Source organism: Trachemys scripta, chromosome 1, assembly GCF_013100865.1.
Source record: "Trachemys scripta elegans isolate TJP31775 chromosome 1, CAS_Tse_1.0, whole genome shotgun sequence".
NCBI classification, from domain to species: Eukaryota; Metazoa; Chordata; order Testudines; family Emydidae; genus Trachemys; species Trachemys scripta.
Window position 1 is genome coordinate 142,819,088 of NC_048298.1, and position 19,500 is coordinate 142,838,587.

Below are 19,500 nucleotides of genomic sequence, written 5' to 3' on the forward strand. Positions count from 1 at the left end.
CCCCTTGATCCCAGCCCCGAGCACCCTCTTACACCCCAAACCCCTCATCCCCAGCCTAACCCCAGATCTGCACCCCCAGCCAGAGTCCTCACATCCCCTCGCACCCCAACCCCTGCCCGAGTCCAGAGCCTTCTCTCGCACTCTGAACCCCTCAGCCCCAGCCCAGAGTCCCCTCCTGCACCCCAAATCCCTCATCCACGGCCCCACCCCAGAACCCGCACCCCCAGCCCAGAGCCTGTACCTCCTCCCACACTCCAACCCCCTGCCTCATCCCAGAGCCCCCTCCAATACTCCAAACCCTCGTCCCTGGCCCCACCCCAGAGCCCGGACCTCAGTTGGAGCCCTCAACCCCTCCCACACCCCAGCCCCCTGAGCCAACCCGGTGAAAATGAGCTAGTGAGTGAGGGTGGGGAGAGTGAGTGACAGAGGGAGCGGGGATGAGTGAGCGGAGCCTCGGAGAAGGGGTGGGGCATGGGCGGGGCCTTGGAGAAGGGACAGGGCAAGGGTGTTCAGTAGAAAGTTAACAACTCTACATCCACACTAAAAACAGTTGTTTCTGTAACTATTTAGAAGCACTGGTTATAAGTAACTCCTGTAGTGCTTTATCTACTGCTGCTAATAATTCAGGGATTGTGGATGTTTTTCAAGAGAGCTTCGCTAAACCACCCAAGATTTCCATAAGAAATCCCATAATCCTCTGCCCATTCAGGAAACTGACTGTTTTCCACTCTGGAGATCTTCATGGTAGTCCAGCCTGCTGTGCTCTCTGGCTTTAGGAATTAGTGACCATAATATAATTACATTTAACATCCTTGTGGCAGGGAAAACACCACAGCAGCCCAACACTGTAGCATTTAAAAAAATGAGGATGTTAGTTAAACAGAAATTAATAGGTACAGTGCCAAAAGTGAAATCTCTGCAAGCTGCATGGAAACTTTTTAAGGACATCATAATAGATGCTCACCTTAAATTTATACCCCAAATTAAAAAACATAGTAAGAGAACCAAAAAAGTACCACCGTGGTTAAACAACAAAGTAAAAGAAGCAGTGAGAGACAAAAAGGCATCCTTTGAAAAGTGGAATTTAAATCCTAGTGAGGAAAATAGAAAGGAACATGAACACTGGTAAATGAAGTGTAAAAATATAACTAGGAAGGCCTAAAAAGAATTTGAAGAACAGTTAACCAAAGACTCAAAAAGTAATAGCAAAATTTTTTTAAATACATCAGAAGCAGGAAGCCTGCTATAACCAGTAGGGCCACTGTACGATCGAGATGCTAATGGAGCACTCAAAGACGATAAGGCCATTGCAGAGAAACTAAATGAATTATTTGCATTGGTCTTCACAGCTGAGGATGTGAGGGAGCCTGAGCCATTCTTTTTAGGTGGCAAATCTGAGGAACTGTCGCAGATTGAGGTGTCATTAGAGGAGGTTTTGGAACAAATTGATAAACTAAACAATAATAAGTCACCAGGACCAGACAGTATTCACCCAAGAGTTCTGATGGAACTCAAATGTGAAATTGCAGAACTATTAACTGTAGTTTGTAGCCTATCATTTAAATCAGCTTCTGTATCAAATGACTGGAGTATAGCTAATGTGACACCAATTTTTAAAAAGGGCTTCAGAAGTGATCCCAGCAATTACAGGCCGGTAAGCCTGACTTCAGTACCAGGCAAACTGGTTGAAACTATAGTAAAGAACAAAATTGTCAGACACATAGATTAACATAATTTGTTGGAGAAAAGTCAACATGTTTTTTGTAAAGGGAAATCATGCCTCAGCAATCAATTAGAATTATTTGATGGGGTCAACAAGCATTTGGGCAAGGGGGATCCAGTGGATATAGTGTATTTAGATTTGCAGAAAGTCTTTGACAAGGTCCCTCATGAAAGGCTTTTAAGCAAAGTAAGCTGTCATGGGATAAGAGGGAAGATCCTCTCATAGATTGGTAACTAATTAAAAGATAGGAAACAAGTGGTAGGAGTAAATGGACAGTTTTCAGAATTGAGAGAGATAAACAGTGGTGTCCCCCAGGGGTCTGTACTGGGACCAGTCCTATTCAACATATTCATAAATGATCTGGAAAAAGGGATAAACAGTGAGGTGGCAAAATTTGGAGATGATACAAAAGTATGCAAGATAGTTAAGTCCCAAGCAGACTGCGAAGAGCTACAAAAGAATCTCTTAAAACTGGGTGACTGGGCAACAAAATGGCTGATGACATTCAATGTTGATAAATACAAAGTAAAGCACATTGGAAAACATAATCCCAACTATACTTATAAAGTGATGGGGTCTAAATTAGCTGTTACCGCTAAAGAAAGAGATCTTAGAGTCATTGTGGATAGTTCTCTGAAAACATCCACTCAATGTGCAGCGGCAGTCAAAAAAGCGAACGGAATGTTGGGAATCATTAAGAAAGGGATAGATAATATGACACAAAATATCATATTACCTCTATATAAATCCATGATACGCCCATATCTTGAATACTGTGTACAGATGTGGTTGCCCCATCTGAAAAAAAGATATATTGGACTTGGAAAAGGTTCAGAAAAGAGCAACAAAAATGATTAGGGATATGGAACGGCTTTCATATGAGGACCAATTAATAAGACTGAGACTTTTCACCTTGAAAAAGAGATGACTAAGGGGGGATATGATAGCAGTCTATAAAATCATGACTGGTGTGGAGAAAGTAAATAAGGAAGTGTTATTTACTCCTCATAACACAAGAACTAGGGGTCACTAAATGAAATTAATAGGCTGCAGGTTTAAAACAAACAAAAGGATGTATTTTTTCACACAACACACAGTCAACCTGTGGAATTCCTTGCCAGAGGATGTTATGAAGGCCAAGACTATAACAGAGTTAAAAAACGAACCAGATAAGTTCCTGGAAGATAGGTCTATCAATGGCTGTTAGCCAGGATAGGTGTCCCTAGCCTCTGTTTCCAGAAGCTGGGAATGTGTGACAGGGGATGGATCACTTGATGATTAGCTGTTCTGTTTATTCCCTGGGGCATCTGGCATTGGCCACCGTGAGAAGACAGGATATTGGGATAGATGGACAGTATGGCCATTCTTATGTTCATATGATCTGCTTTGGTAGCCTGGATACAAGCGGGGAAGAAATTTTCACAAAATCCCAGAGCCCCTTAAGGTGGGTTCTGAAAGGGAAGCAGCAGCATATCAAGGTATTGATCGTCAGACCTAGCTAAAGTACCTGCAATAAGGAGGGAAAACTCTGAGCCAGGACCAGCTGACTGTGAAATATGACAGTAAATATGTTAGAGAGACAAGCTGGGTGAGGTAGTATCTTTTATTGGACCAACTTCTGTTGCTGAGAGAGACAGAAGTGGGTCCAATAAAAGATATTACCTTACCCACCTTGTTTCTCTAATATCCTGGGATCAACACGGCTACAACACTGCATACAACAGTGAATGTGTTGTCTGTTTCTTGTAAAGATAGCTGCGTTGGGAACTTCCAACAACTTTACTTGTTAACTTACTTTAAAGGTGAGGTACAATGCATTTTGTCAGCACCAGTTCTGGGTTCCCAGAAAGGTTTTAGCTGAGATGCCTTTGCTAAGAATTAGGGATAATTTGTGAGGAAACTTCAAAGGTGTCCCGCAGAGATATATTTAAAAAAAAAAAAAAAAACAGGAGTTTTTTCTTGGTTCATTTGATTTGTTGCTAATGCAGATCTATTTTGGCTTGATTCAGGTCTAACCAACCCAGTTATTAGATTGTAATACAGTAAAAAGAACAGGAGTACTTGTGGCACCTTAGAGACTAACAAATTTATTAGAGCAAAAGCTTTCGTGGGCTACAGCCCACTTCTTCGGATGCAAGTACTCCTGTTCTTTTTGAGGATACAGATTAACACGGCTGCTACCCTGAAACCTGTAATACAGTAAGTGGCTGAATTTTCTTTTCAGAGTAAGACAAGCTCAAGCCTGCCCCCTGCTGAAATTTTTGTTATTTGCATGCTTGGAAAGCAAGTATGTGGACCAAGCACTCTGGGTGCTCTTATTCTCCCAAGACCTCCTCAGAACTTAGTTGCTGACCTCTGAGCACAGTGGGTGAGGAAAACTCTTCCTGAAAACAAAAAAGGACATTCTGTTCCCAAAGCCAGTCCCAGATGATGGAACACCCTATTTCCATGGTGTAAGGATCTGTGTACTCTTGCTTTGAAACAGCAGGAAGCCAGGTAGGAAGCGGATGGGGAAGGTAGGCAGATGCTCTGCATTGAAGAGGAGACAGGGCAATGTTAGGGGTAATACCGTTTTCCTTATTATAAAAAAAAAATCCCATTTTAGTGCTAGAAGAAAACAACTTTCAGGGATTCTTTAGTATTGACACAAGAGCGCTCCTGCTTCTTGGACCCACATGGAACATGTAGCTATTGGCAGCTCCAAGGGTGGAAAGAGTCTTCCTCCTTCTCCTGTGTAGAGTGTGGGCGTGACCACCACATGATCCCCCATACAGATCAGACTGACTCAGTTCTGGAATCTGACTCTTTTTCGTGTAGTCCCAGACCTTGCAAAATCTTTTTCTCAGAGCCCTGTCCCTGCCCAGCCACCCCAATCCTTTCCTGTTCCAATTTATTGCATCCCTCTATGTCAGTGGTTCTCAACCAGGGGTACGCGTACCGCTGGGGGTACGCAGAGGTCTTCCAGGGGATACATTAACTCATCTAGATATTTGCCTAGGTTTACAACAGGCTACATAAAAAGCACTAGCGAAGTCAGTACAAACTAAAATTTCATATGGACAAAATGAAAAAGGAAGTAATTTTTCAGTAATAGTGCGCTGTGACACTTTGTATTTTGATGTCTGATGTTGTAAGCAAGTAGTTTTTAAGTGAGGTGAAACTTGGGGTACGCAAGACAAATCAGACTCCTGAAAGGGGTACAGTAGTCTGGAAAGGTTGAGAATCATTGTTCTATTATGTCATATGTTTCCATGCAGGGCACTCATGCAGCTTGGTTTTGGTGTTGAGTCTACACATTTGTGTGTATGTATATGCAGGTCTCAAAGGTGGTGTGTGTGCCTGTGTGCTCAGGTATGGTGTGTCCACACAGCTCAGCTTTGGTGTTTGCAGGGCCGGCCTTAGCAAGAGCGGGGCCCGATTCCTGGGGGCAGGGCTGGGGTCGCGGGGCTGGGGTCGCGGGGTTTGGGTCCGGGCTGGAGCCGCTGGGGCCAGGGCCAGGCTGGGGTCGCGGGGTTTGGGTCCGGGCCGGAGCCGCTGGGGGCAGGGCCAGGCCGGAGTCGCTCGGCCCAGGCCGGGGGTGCTCGGACGGGTCCGGAGCCGTGGGGCCCGAGCCGGGCCGGGGTACTCGGCCGGCACCGCTCGGCTGGGGACGCGGCCGGCGCCCTGGGGCCCGTGCCGGGCTGGAGCCGCTCGTCCAGGGCCGGACTGGGCCGCCGCCTGCCCCTTTTCAGACTTACCGCGAACATCTGATTCACGGGAAGCAGGGGAGGGGGAGGAACAAGGGGAGGAGGGGGAAGTGAGCTGGGGGCGGAGTGAACAGCTGCGGGGCCCTCTTAGGCGCGGGGCCCAATTCAGCTGAATCGGCTGAATCGGCTTAAAGCCGGCCCTGGGTGTTTGTCTATATGTGTTTGTACATACAGTGTGAACACGCACAACTTGGCTGCGGGGGTGCATTTTGGTGTTTGTGCGCATGCTGTGTACACATCCATCCCAGTGCACAGGTGTGTGCGCAAACAACAACCAGAGGAGAAAAGGGTGGAAACTGCCCTATTGATGGCTGGGGACAGAGGCTCTTCCCAGCAGGGCCAGCTCCAGGAACCAGCTTCTCAAGCAGGTGCTTGGGATGGCCGCTCCGCAATTCGGCGGACAGTCCCTCACTCCGCCTGGGATTGCGGCTTTTTTGTTTTGTTTTTTGTTTTGGCTGCTTGGGGTGGCCAAAACCCTGGAGCCCGCCCTGCTTCCCAGGTACCAAGGGGGCAGTTTCCACTTTAGAACCAAGGACGTCTCGCTGTCGGCGCTGAACGAAGCACTGGGAGGCGGGAATCGGTGGCAAGGATGGGGAGGGGCCAGGTCGGCAGTCGCCATGTTGGTGGTGGCGGCAATGGTGGGGAGAAGGGGCCGTCCGGAAGCCGCCATGTTGGTGGTGGCACTGGTGGGGAGGCTCAGACCGGAAGAGGCGGTGTTGCTGGTGGCCGTGGGGGGAGGGGCAGACCGGAAGCCGGCAGCCCGGTGGCCGGGCCACGCCGCGCTCCGGGCGTTGACAGCGGGGCGCGAGGCAGGATGGTGCCGGTGCTCCCTGGCCTGTTCGTGGGCGGCGCGGCGGCCGGGGCCCTGCAGGCGGCGGGGGTGGTGGCGCTGCTCTCGGTGGACGCGGAGGAGCCGCCCCCGGTGGCGGGGATCCGGACCCTGCATATCCCGGCGCGGGACGAGCCCGGCACCGACCTGCTGAGCCACCTCGACTCCTGCGCCGCCTTCCTCAGCGCGGCCCGGGCGGGGGGCGGTGCCGCCCTGGTGCGATGGTGAGCCCGGGGGGGGGCCGGACCCCTGGTCTGTGCGGCCGGAGGCTGAGCTGTTGCTGCCGGGCTGGTCCGAGGCCCCTTTGCACGGGCCTTAGCACCGGGGCTGGCAGCGCCTTAGTCCTTTGTCCGGGGGGAAGTGCAGAGATGCTGGAACGGGGGGGGGGAGAGCTGCACCCTCTGGCTTGAAGTGGTTCTCATCACATACTGGGTTTACAGTTTGGGTCAATGGCTCTCAACTCCCCCACTGTGCAAATTTTTCCAGCGTCCCTGAAGAAGTGAGATGTGGTCGGACCCTTCCCCTCTCTCTCCCCCCCCCCCCCCGCACTGCCCCCAGTGACCTCGGTCTCAGGAACAGGCGATCCCGTTTTCACCTCCCCTGCCAGGCCGTGCTCACGTTCTCCGCAGCCAGAAGCGGAGCAAAAAGATTAATTTCTCCCAAAACAGATCAGTAAAAATGGAAGTGAGGCTTGAAGTGAATTAATTCCCCTAGTGTATTTTCCCCAGATTTGTTCATGATCTTATTCTAAAGAGTTCTTTGTCTTTCAGCCATGCTGGAGTCAGTCGAAGTGTTGCTTTAGTAACGGCGTATTTAATGAAAACCAACAATCTCACCTTCGAAGAGGCTTATGCCACTATCAAAGCCATCAAATCAGATGCCAAGTGAGTTCTTTGCCCTGTTAAGATTCCTTTCTGTCCCTGTGAGGACTAATGTGTACGTTTGCCATAGCCTAGGAAATGTGCCTCTGATTTTCACTATTGTTCCAGAATGAACGAAGGTTTTGAGTGGCAGCTGAAACTCTATGAAACAATGGGCTGTAAAGTTGATGTGAGCAGTGCCATTTACAAACAGTATCGCTTGCAAAAAGTTACAGAGAAATATCCTGGTGAGTGAAGATAATGTCTGAGGTGCTGTGTGTTCAGGGGAGCTAGAGCCATTGTAGCTAAGAGTTATTGAACTTGCAGAAGGATGGTATATTATATTTCTTCTAGGGTAGATACCAGTTCCAGGACTGAAATATTAGCACTATCTGAATCAGCCTTTCAGTTACACACTGCTAGCTCTAATCTAGCTTGGTTTGGCAAATCTAGTGATTTATACTAGTGCAATTGAGAGCAGCTAGTGCTCAAATATGGTGATTTGTGCATGTAAAAACCTCGATGGTCTGAAAATTCTGTATGTTGTGTGTATAAAGTTTTGTACACTGAGAGCTATCTGTACATCAGGACAAGATCAAGACATGCTATCTGTAGCTACAAAGCTTCTTGTAATTGGCGCAGTGGAACTCCCCTTTTTAGGCACTAAGTGGTGAGGCTCATCTCTTAGGAACTTCCTAGGGAAGGGGAAGGTAGGAAGTGTGAAGACTGGGGCAAAGGCATAGTGCTTTAATTATAAATAGGTCATTAAGTTTGAGTCCAGTTCACAGATTTGTATCATTCACTCTCTGCAGAGCTGCAAGACTTGCCACGAGAAGTCTTTGCAGTTGACCCAACCAGCGTTTGTCAAACTCTGAACAGTGAGGTTCTCTACAAGTGTAGAAAATGCCGGTATGGAGCCTTTCATTTCTCACAAAGTGTTGCTTTGAAATAAACTGTTGTAAGGAAAATAGCCTTTGTAGCTTATTGGGTTTGTCTCTTTCAGAACAGGAATAAATCTTTGAAAAACTTTGAATCAAAAGTACGCATGATACTTTCCTTTGCCTAATCTTTGTTTTGTGATCATGAAGAATAAAATGCCTCTCAGGCTCTGAAGTCCTTTTGAACCTCTGGGGCTAAGTGTACATCTTCTGTAAGTAGGTGCAACTTCACTTAAGTTGCTTCTGCTTACATCAAAACTAAAACTGAGTTTTCTAAGTTGAAACTGTTCAAAATCTGACCCCCCCCCTTCCCCTCCCGAAGAAGCCTCTTAAGTCCGTAGGTCAGTTGTCTGGTCTTGTTTCGGCCTCTTTTTCTTAATCATTGGAAATAAGAGAGATTCCTATTTTCTAGCTGTACAGTTCCCAGACACATGTACCTAGATGATCTCATGTTTCATTAGCTAGGAGTTTGCTAAAAGTACACTTCTACCCCGATATAACACGGGTTCGCATACAACACGGTAAAGCTCTGACATGCTGCTCTGAGCAGCGTGTAAGGGTGCAGGGCCGGGGCAGAGGGTCTCGGGGGCAGTCAGGGGCTCCCCCCCTACAGGTGGTGGGTCTAGGGAGGCAGGAGCTGTGTGTGTGGGGGGGCAATTTTGGGGGCCCCGCAGTCCCAGAGTGGCCTGGGGGATTAGCAGGGGACCGGGAGCAGCCTGCTCCACTTCCCTCGCCCCGGCCCCAGCTGTGTTGCTTGGGGAAGGGAGCTTGGGGGAAGGGATCCTCACCGGCAGTGGCGGAAGCAGAGCAGCCTGGCCCCAGCCCGCTCCACTCCGCTAGCTCCCAGCCGTGGCGTTCCGCTTCCTGCCGCAGGTGAGTGCGGGACCTTTCCCCAACACTCTCTCCCCCCCCCCCCCCAGCAAGGGGGCTGGGACAAGGAAAGTGGAGCAGGCTGGGACCGCGTCGGTCCGCTGCCGGTGAGTGCAGGGAGTGTTCTTTCCCCAACCTCCCCGCACTCACTGGCGGTGGGAAGCAGAGCGATGCGGCTGGGAGGTGGCGGAGTGGAGTGGAGCGGGCTGGGGCCACGTTGCTCTGCTGCTGGTGAGTGCCTGTCAGGGGGCATGGGGTGTGGATAGGGGTTGGAGCAGTCAGGGGACAGGGAGCAGGGGGGTTGAGTAGGGGGTGGGGTCCTGGGGGTGATTAGAGACAGGGGTCTCTGGAGGGGGCGGTCAGGGAACGGGGGGGGCCAAAGCAAGTTCGATATAACGTGGTCTCACCTATAACGCGGTGAGATTTTTTTGTCTCCCAAGGAACGCATTATATCAGAGTAGAGGTGTAACTACATAAGAAACAAAGTGTAACTGTGGGAAAGAGGCCCAGGGCTGCAGGCATGATAGGATTTGCTGAGGTCGGGAGGCAGTCTAAAAAGGGACAGCCTTCACTGACCTCTTCAAATGAAAAAAGAAAATCTATACTGTATAACCCCATCCATTTGCTGCTGCTACTATTGCCTTGTACTTCACTGTTGTCCAGTTATCTTCAGCCTTTTTCTTTCTCTCTTTTGTTCTGAAGAATAGACGTTCCCTATTTCGAAGTTCGAGCATTTTAGCCCATGGTGAAGGAAGTGGACCAGCAGCGTTTGCTCACAAGAGGATTACAGATCCTGCTCAGCTTCGTAATGACAGTCGAGTTAAATGTACCTCTTATTTCATTGAGCCTGTACAGTGGATGGAGCCAGTATTGTTAGGAGTGATGGAAGGACAGGTGAGGAGAGCAAGCACTTCACATTGTTTATCTATGAAACTCCCTTAAGAGACGTTCTCACTTTTTTTTTAATGATTCTGTGCATCTGACCAAACTCCTTAAATCTGGTTTTACTGCCCGTGCCACATTGCTGTTACAGCTACAGTCCTTTCAGTCTCCACCACCTCAGAAGCTCATTAATAAGCTGTAAATGTCGTCTTCTCCCACTTCTTACAGCTCTAGGGCTCCCACATGACAATGGTCACCAAATAGCCACTAGCTGATGGAGGATGATACCCAGAGTGGGATTCTGCTTCAGGTATCCTCCATGACAATAGCTTATTAAGCCATAGGACACCTTTTAATAGCTCTGTTGAGTAATATTGTGATTATGCAGCAGAGATGTTTTTAGCGAAATCTTGCAGAATTTCACTTACCCTGTTAGAGATTGTGTGTGTTGTCTTGCTGAACAAGCATATCTAGGTTTTTTCCGTTATCACCAAAATTAAGGACAGGTAAGTAGATTTGATGCCTGGACTGCTGGGTCTTCATGACAATACTGCAAAGCTGAGTTAAACTATATGTTTGCTGCTTTCTCAGCTCCAGTTCTGCCAGAAGATTCTTCCTAGCTCTCTTCTGCCCTCCCAAAAATCCCAACTTCACCATGTGTGCAGTTCTGCTGCCTCTTTCTTCCCACATTCCAGAAAAACTTGATTACTTTACATTTGTTGAAAATGGCTTCCAGAGAAACTTGAAAACAGGTGCTGTTTTCATCGCTCTAGCAGTGGCATACGGTACGGTACACTGGCTTGCGCGTGAAGGTATCACAGGTCCTGCTACCTTGGGTCACAGGTATCGTTGAACTGTTCCTCTGCGATAGTCAGTTCAGAGTCCACATGAGGGAGAAGACGGGTGCTTGGAGACGATAGAGCAATGGGTTACCCCAGGGCTCTGTGATTTCTCCAACCCTGTTCAACCTTTACATCAGTGACCTGCCAACAATGGAGTCATGAAAGTTCATTTATGCAGATGACATCTGTGGTGGTACTCAGGACCAGACGTTTCATGAGCTTGATGCCACCTTAAACTGGGACAAGATAAAGTTAGCTGACTACTGTAAGACTTGGTGCCTCCAGCCAAGCGTCATAAAAACAGTCTCCAGTTTGTTCCATCTTCATCACGCCAGTGCAACACAAGAACTGAATGGTCAGAAGGCGAAGCATGAAATAAAACTGATCTATCTAGGTGTGACCTTAGACCACACACTGAGTTACCATGCCCACCCAAAGAAGACAGCAGCTAAAGTTAAGATGCGCAACACTCTTAGCAAACTGGCAGGTTCGTCATGGGGTGCTCATGCTCAACTTTGCGGACAACAGCTCTTGCCACCTCGTATTCGGTGGCAGAATACTGCGCACCAGTTTGGAGTCGATCGTCACACACCAGACTGGCAGATACGCAGTTACGTGCTGCCACGAGTATCATCGCCGGCACCCTGCGTCCGACTCCACACCGATGGCTTCCAGTTCTGAGCAATATTGCTCCTCCTCGTATCAGATGAGAAGTTGCCACTGGAAAGTTACTGAAGAAAGTACGTGCCAACTCAAGCCTGCTGCTGCACAATGACCTTTTTAAACCACCAGCTGCACATTTGCCGTCACGTCACCCATTATGGTCTCATCCGCCACACCAGGATGTTAGGGCGGAAACACTCTGGCGAGAGGAATGGAATCTGTTATAATCCCCAACCAGTCCCTCGTCACCAACCCCACAATTTGCCCACTTGGTTTTGACCTGCCCCGTTGCCAATGGTCCCTTTTGAGCAGTTTTCGGACCAGGCAAGGTGTCTCTGCAGTCATCCGGTATCGCTGGGGCCTTCGTGACATCCCTTTGTGCAACTGCGGTGCAACACAGACGGTGACGCGTGTTGTCGATGAATGCCTGCTGACTAGGTTCAGCGGTGGCCTAGAAGAACTGCATCACGCCGCTGAAGAGACCATCGCTTGGCTAGACGACTATGCACACGCTAAATAAATAAATGAGCCACAAAGCGCTCCTGATCAATTTCTATAAAACTTTCCCTATTGTCTTCCAAACTTTCTGTGCACTTTCCCAGGCTTATCTAATGGACTCAGGTTCTCTCCCCACTAGTGTTCATATGCGACCTTCATCTCCCGGTCATTTCAAACAGTTTCACTTTTGTAGATGCAAAATTCTTCTTTGCTGTAGCTTCTGCCATCTGGAGTAGCCTTCTTCTGTCTCCCCAAATCCGTTAGAATCCCAGCTTTGCCTTTACTTAATTATTTTTGTTTCTCTATTTATGCAACTGCATTCTACTATGTAGAGCAGAGGTGGGCAAACTTTTTGGCCCGAGGGCCACATTGGGGTTGCAAAACAGTATGGAGGGCCGGGTAGGGAAGGCTGTGCCTCCCAAACAGCCTGCCCCCCGCGCCCTATCCTACCCCTCCCACTCCCCCCCCGACTGCTCCCCTCAGAACCCCTGACCCATCCAACCCTCCCTGTCCCCTGACCGCCCCCTCCTGGGACCCCCTGTCCCTAACCGCCCCCCGGGACCCAACCCCATCGAACCCCCCCTTCCCTGTCCCCTGACGGCCCCTGCCCCTAACTACTCCCCTGGAACCCTCCCCCCAGGCCCCTTTCGGAATGTGGCCCTGTGAACATGGGCAGAGGACTCAGGAGGAGCAGGGGCAGCTGCAGAGAAGTGGTGGTTTCCCCTTCAAAGCACCGCTTCTCTCAGGCCGGCTGCATGGCTGCCCGGTGCTCCTCCTGAGTCCTCCGGCCGTGTTCTCCGTGCTCCCGCCACCCGCACCGCCAGCCTGCCTCCCCCCCCCCCCGCCCCCGCAGTGCCCCCCCCCCCCCCCCCCCCCCTTCGCGGCGGGTGCACCGGTGCTGAGCTGCCGGAGTATTATTTAAGGTACCTACATGGGAACAAATATTTAATAGTGGGCTCTTTGGTCTAGCAGAGAAAGTTATAACATGATCCACTGGCTGGAAGTTGAAGCTAGACAAATTCAGACTAGAAATAAGGTGTAAATATTTAACAGTGAGGGTAATTAATCATTGGAACAACTTACCCCAAGGGTCATGGTGGATTCTCCATCCCTGATAATTTTTAATAAATATTGGATGTTTTCCTTAACAATATGCTCTGTTAATTATTTTGGGGAAGTTCTGTGGTCTGTGTTATACAGGAGATTAGACTAGATGATCACAATGGTCCCTTCTAGCCTTGGAATCTGAAACTGTTGATGTGGCCCCAGGCTCTGTAGCTGCTTCCTAGGAATTCTAGTCCTGAAGTCTGAGGAGTGAATTGTTTGAAAGAGCCTTATATATGGTTGCTTGTGTTTATTGCAGCTTCTGTGCCCCAAATGTACTTCGAAGTTGGGCTCCTTCAGTTGGCGTGGTGAACAGTGTTCGTGTGGCCGCTGGGTGACTCCTGCCTTCCAGATTCACAAGAGTCGGGTGGATGAAATGAAAGCGCTGCCAGTTTGTGGATTCCAAACTGCCAAAACGTGAATGCTGGTACTTGCTGGCTTTAGTGACTCCCCTGAGGTTCTCTGAGAACTGTTGCCTGTTATAGTGTATCGCTGTGGTCAGCAGTCACCTCTTTCTGTTAGCATGAGGGTAGTTTGGCACTACCGGAACATACAATTGTAGCACAAGCTTCTAGTGTTTATGAACACGTGCATCTGTGCAAGAGAGTTGTTTAAGATGAGCTGGATGACTCTTCTTGGGGCTTCTTATATTTCATAGATTTGGGGAGCCATATGAATTAATAGAAAAAATCCACTGACATCTTTTTAAAAAAACATTGGTGAAATATTGCTGATCGTATAGCCTGTAAGTGTGAAGTGCTAATAAACTCCATCTAGTCATACCTATGGTCTTGCAAAATATTTGGTAAAGTGTTGGAACACATTTAACATCGGTAAATACAGAGCAAGAAAGGCAAATTTTGAAACCAGAGTGGTGGTGTGAAGGCTCCTTAGTTTAGAAAGACGACTGCATGTGGCTTTTGCTTGTGGGCTATCATTTCATAGTCGTATTTCTGTAAGACCAGTTCCAAAGGTCCTATGTGAAGGCAGATGTTTATGAAGTGTTCTGAAAAGGGAATGCATGCTGTATGATATGGGCTTATGACCAGAACACAGCATTGGGGAAGAGGAGTTCTGTTCCACTCTTCTGTAAACTGTGTGTGCGGCTGTGGTAAGCTACTTCTCCTCTGCCCCAGTCTCTCCAGTTTCCTCAGCTGGAAAAGGGAGGTGATCATTTTTTGTAAATCACTTGAGATCTCTGGATAGAAGGTGCTGTATATGTACTGTTTAGTCGTGGTGATGGTCTCTTCTGAGGTTGGTTCTTCAACTTTTGTTTAATTTAGATCAAAGAACTCTTTCAAGTGAAGTTAGTAAATGGATGTTGAGACAATGTTCTATGAATGCCACGTTGCAACAGGAAACTAAACAAGTCACTGAACAATTTTTCACAGGCCTCATAGGTAGCAGGGGGAGAGCAGTACTGGGTTTACAATGGTTCTGGTGGCGCCAGGTCCACACTTGGAAGGAGCCCACAAAGGGTTGCCACAGCCCAGCAATGTGAAGAGACAGCACCTTCCCAGCACCAGTTGAAACGCTCAGCATCCTGGGGAGCGCAGTGCGCATGTGCAAAAGGGACTGGGTGTTGCAGGGTGTGCTGGGGGTTGTAGTTTGCACATCACTGTGTTCCGTTGGGGCCCTGGGACCTGCGCTGCCAGCTGCACTACTAGTCCCAGAATGCCCCGTACCATGCTACCAGCCACCCCAGCTGAAGTGGTTCGAGCAGACCTAAAAGAAACCCCAAGCAAGGAAATGGTCTGGTGCAGGGACTGGGTTCCTGGGGCTAATCCTGCTGCATTCCCCTCCCTCTTGGAGCTCCTGGCTTCCCCCATCCCTGAATCTCACTCTCCTGGGGCAGTGGGGAGCTGGGGGCAGCCCCCCACCAGTGAACATGATGCCCAGGGGCTCCTGGGCACTGTCTCGACCCTGCACTTCAGGGTGGGGAGTGGTTGTCTGTGGTGCCTGGGAGCAGGGGGCGCGGTGACAGTGGGGCTTGTCAGTGCTGGCTGCTGTGTCCCCTGCCAGTGGGAATGCCCAGAAACTGCCCCCCTGCACTCCAGGGAGGGGGCACAGCCCGGTTTTGGGGAGGCGGGGCAAGTTGGGGTGCGATGGGGGAGCTGCCGGTGACTCCGTGTGGGGGGGTGTAGGAGAAGCAGGGTGTTAAGGTGGGGTTGGTGTGATGGTGAGAGGGAGGGAGGGGAGAGACTGGGTTGAAGGTGGGGGTTGGCTCAGTGTGTGTGGGGGTAGTAGAAGAGGGAAGTGACAGCCCTGGGTGAAAGTGTGTGTGGGGGTGGGCAGTAGCAGGGAGATTGAGGAGAGCCTTTGTTAGAAGGTTAGTTGTGTGGGATGAGGACAATAAGAGGGACGGGGGGGGGGGGAAGAGCCCAGGTGTGAAGATTGGGGTAAGAGCTGGAGGCTGGATTGTGGTAGCCCAGGGGTCGGCAACCTTTCAGAAGTGGTGTGCCAAGTCTTCATTTATTCACTCTAATTTAAGGTTTCGTGTGCCAGTAATACATTTTAACATTTTTAGAAGGTCTCTTTCTATAAGTCTATAATATATAACTAAACTATTGTTGGCTGTAAAGTAAATAAGGTTTTTAAAATGTTTAAGAAGCTTCATTTAAAATTAAATTAAAATGCAGAGTCCCCCGGACCAGTGACCAGAACCCGGGCAGTGTGAGTGCCACTGAAAATCAGCTCGCATGCCATAGGTTGCCTATCCCTGTGGTAGCCTTTGTGGTAAAGTATGTGTTTTCTCTCAGTGGCCCTTTCTCCCTGCAAAAGATGGGCACCAGCAATTTTCCTCCCCACACTCCGCCCCAAAGATTTGTAAACATTATTGTACCAAAGTAGAAAATGCAGCTTTCAAAAAATGTATTTACAAAACACAACTTTGGGGTGCAGGAGGTGGTGGTGGGGAGATGCAAGTGTGACACCACTGACTGTTACATTCAGGCTTAATATGTCTCATACGTGTGCTAATTAAGGACTTGTGTTCAGGGCCCCAAGCAGGCCCTGAGTGTTTTAAAGAAAAAAGACAAAACTAACAAACAACCTTCTCCCACACAAACCAAATTCAATGGTATTCTGGGTACATTGATGTTATCCCAGTTTGCTCTCTATGGGCTGAGTGGAGGTCTCAGTGTGGCTTCAAATATCTTATTTTGTTTTTGAATAAATGTTTTCATCCCCATCCCGGCAATACTACATTTACTATGGTATCAATGGTGGTGTCACACCAGGCCCACACTTGGAAGGGGCCTATCACAATCACATGGGGGCCCACAAATGTGTTTGGTGCAGGGCCCACAAAAAGTTAATCCGGTCCTGGGGGAGTGTCTCAGTTGTCTTCCTCCCTGTAATGCTTCAGTCTCCAAGAAAGAGGCTGGATAATCTAACCGATCTTTACCATCTGTACTTTCCAATTCTATGACTTCTGCACTGTACTGAGAATAAAGTTTACCATGGGCTACTACTAAAGGAGATGAGTCCTTATAACACATTACTCTGCTGAAAGACAACTTCTCTTGCTTTTTTGAGGATGAAGGGCCAGATCCACAAAGGAACTTAATGCCTAACTTTTAGGCACCTAGAAAATCACTGGAACAACATTGGGATCCACAAAGCCAGAGTTAGGTGTCTAGGCAATGAATGGGGAGAGATGGATTTCTGCAAATATCATGCTGGCTTTTGTGGATTCCAGGTGGGGAGCTACCTAAACTGGTCAATAGGGGATGCTGAGGAGAGGGGTGTGTCCTAAGGCCTGCCCCACTCCTCTCATGGAGTTAGTTATCCATCTCTGCTTGTGATCTATAGCTGGAACCCCTTCTCCTGGTGTCAGGTGGACTAGGCACCTAAGCTGTTTCTTGCAGGTGGTGGTGATATATCCCTGTAGGGTATGAAATTAAAGAATTAAGGTTAGCTTAAGTTTGATTAAGGAGGGGTATGTGTATAGATCTATATGTAGATAGGCCTGACTACCAAGTAGAAGGAAAGGCCTTGAAAATAATGAGTTATGGTCAGAAGGAATAAAGTAGGGAGGAAGTCTGGTTCAAAGAATGAGATAATGGGAAGTTTCTAAAAAGAAGACCTATGATTGATAAGAATGATTGCAGATCGTTTTAAATAAGACAAAAAGAATGTTTTAAAATGAGCCAACATGGCCCATCCCAACCCACCTACCAGTGTTAAAGCCTATATGAACCCAGGTGCAAAGGGAAAAACTGTTGGTCAGCAAAAAGGAGGGGAGGAATGAGGGAGGAAAGGCCTTAGAAAGAAAGGAGGTTGTAAATCTTATCTGAATTAAGACTAGAAGTTGGTCTGAAATTGGTTTTAACTGAAGTCAGTAATTGGCAATGACAGCACTTGTTTGTTAACGGGTATAAAAAGTAATAGTTAAAGAGTGCTTTGCTAATACCTGCCTGACCGTGTTGAAACTGCCCAATATGGGTCTAGGTTTGGTGTGTTTGTAAGTATCTTGATTAAATGCTTATAAATGTTTTGTTAGTGTTTGGATGTATTAAATTGCTATTATTTAGGCTTTTTAAGCATGTTCAGAGCAATTGTATAAAATACCATTAGGCCTTTGGACTTAAAAGACTTTATGGTTTTATTAGCGTCTTCGTTGTACCCTGCATAATCATTCCAACTCTCCCTTAACTTTTTGCCTAGTGGTTAATGCACTCATCTGGGAGACCCAGGTTCACTTCCCCCATCTGCCTGATGGGGAAAAAGGTGGAAGACCCCTGTTCAAATCCTCTCTGGGGGGTGCTATGGGATAACTACAGGCCTATGGGATATTCTGTTGTGGGTCTCCCTTAGTCTCTCCCCTTGAAACTGTTCTACTGTAGAACATCAGGCCAGAAGAGAATGAGAATGACTCTACAGCAGTGCTCCTCAAACTTTTTCAATTGTGCTCCCCCTTACCCAGTTGCATGCCCCTGGGAGCTGGGGTGAGTGGGGCACGGTGGGAGAGAGGGAGCTGCACTCTGGGGTTTGGGAGGATGAATGGGGCAGACAGGGGAGGGGCAATTGCACTGGGGGCAGGAGGGGGGAGCTGCTGATACCTCCTTTGCTGGAGCCATTCCTGAGTGCTCCTCCACCAGCAACAGCAGCTGCTGCTCCTCCCACCTACTGGTGGCAGAGGCCAGTTAGTGCAGATAACTGGACTTTTAGTGTCTGGGTGGCTGGGACTGGGGCAGAACTGGGAGTAGAGTGGGGCTGGGACGTGCTCCCTCCCTGCCCTCTGGGGGGCAGGCCTAGGCCTGCTGTGTCCCATCCCCCCTGATGGGACATGCCCCACAATTTGGGGACCACTGCTCTACAGCTTGCTGGTTAGGGCACCCCTCCCCCTGCTCTAATGACTATTTAAAGGTCTGTCATTCTTTATAAGTTTCTCTTTCAGTAGCTATTGGTACAAGGCTGTCAAATATAAATTGCCATCTTTCAATATCTACCATCACCCACAGTTCAATGGGAGGGAGCCCATATCTGCCCTCACTTTTAAGATAGTCTCAAAATGGCCAAAGATTGCCCTTAGCAGAGGGCCTCTGCCTGTATTGTAAGTGATGCCAAGCTGCCCTTTGAGAATATGGCCCCTGTGGGGAGAGGAACAAGTGAATGGTGGTAGGACCATCTTTGTGAAGGGTAGCTAGTGACCTCACTCCCTTGCAGAACTGTAAGCTCTTGGAGACAGCACTGAGCACAAAAAAGTCCTGGTCTTAGGTCCTGCATGAATACCAATAAAAGGTGGCTGCCATTTTTGAAGGAACAGTTTTTTAGGGGATGTCATGTCAGTGTCTGAAGTAAAAATAATCCCATTTTTCAAAAATTATTCATTGCTCCAGATCTACAAGATTCATCTACCCATTTGTAGGAATGCCTGAGCTGAGAGATGAGGGATAAGTCAAATAATTTCTTAAAGGATCCATTATAAACTAATTTTTACTCCCATACTAGCTAATGGCTTTACATGTAAATTTTCAAACGGTTCATTTATAGGTAGGGTATTCTTCAGCCATGCTGAATCTTCCTGCTTTAAGTGCAAAGCTTAGTAATATAGAGCCCCAACAACTGCTTCCATAGTATGAGGGTTGGGAAAGGTGAGATGTGATGGGCTGACAAGCTCCTGTTGCAGAAGTAGAGCCCAGTTTGTTATGCATGGACCCAGCACGTTTCCCTGTTTAAGAAGGGATCAATTGTCCAAATAAGCCAGGGTCCTCCTGATCAACCTGCATGGCTTATATTAAGGCAAGTATCACTATGCCCATTTCATAGCTATAGAAACAAAGGCAGAAAGGTACATGATGTGAGTAATAGGACAGGGTACACAGTCTCTTAACCTGGGAGTGTGGTTTTCTGATGCTAAAAGGCCAAGCTGGTGGCTGTAAAGGTCACTAGTTACATCTTGTCTTTAGGAAAATACAGAGACAACCTTTCACCTGTAGCCATTGGATTTGCACTGATTCGCTTTTCAAAGGGAAAGGGCTAGATGCTTGGGAAGAAGTTAAACTACGTCTGCCAAGGTAGTTTTAGGAGGGAGGTCCTCC

At 48.3% G+C, this 19,500-nt stretch overlaps 1 protein-coding gene across 1 annotated transcript; it reads left to right on the top strand.

The window, feature by feature from the left end:
• The first annotated feature begins 6,218 nt into the window (after positions 1-6,218).
• Positions 6,219-13,737, top strand: DUSP12 (dual specificity phosphatase 12). Its single transcript, XM_034788099.1, has 6 exons — positions 6,219-6,522; positions 7,069-7,182; positions 7,288-7,406; positions 7,971-8,067; positions 9,674-9,860; positions 13,215-13,737. Exons 1-6 carry the CDS (start codon positions 6,284-6,286, stop codon positions 13,374-13,376), a joined length of 918 nt encoding a protein of 305 aa, XP_034643990.1. The 5' UTR covers positions 6,219-6,283; the 3' UTR covers positions 13,377-13,737.
• The last annotated feature ends 5,763 nt before the right edge of the window (positions 13,738-19,500 follow it).

Bases quoted from the DNA above. Each gene is read 5' to 3' on its own strand.
- DUSP12 (XM_034788099.1), top strand. From the start codon at position 6,284: ATGGTGCCGGTGCTCCCTGGCCTGTTCGTGGGCGGCGCGGCGGCCGGG. The intron at 7,407-7,970 runs GTGAGTGAAGAT...CACTCTCTGCAG, and splicing joins AGTTACAGAGAAATATCCTG to AGCTGCAAGACTTGCCACGA. The intron at 8,068-9,673 runs GTATGGAGCCTT...TCTGAAGAATAG, and splicing joins TACAAGTGTAGAAAATGCCG to ACGTTCCCTATTTCGAAGTT.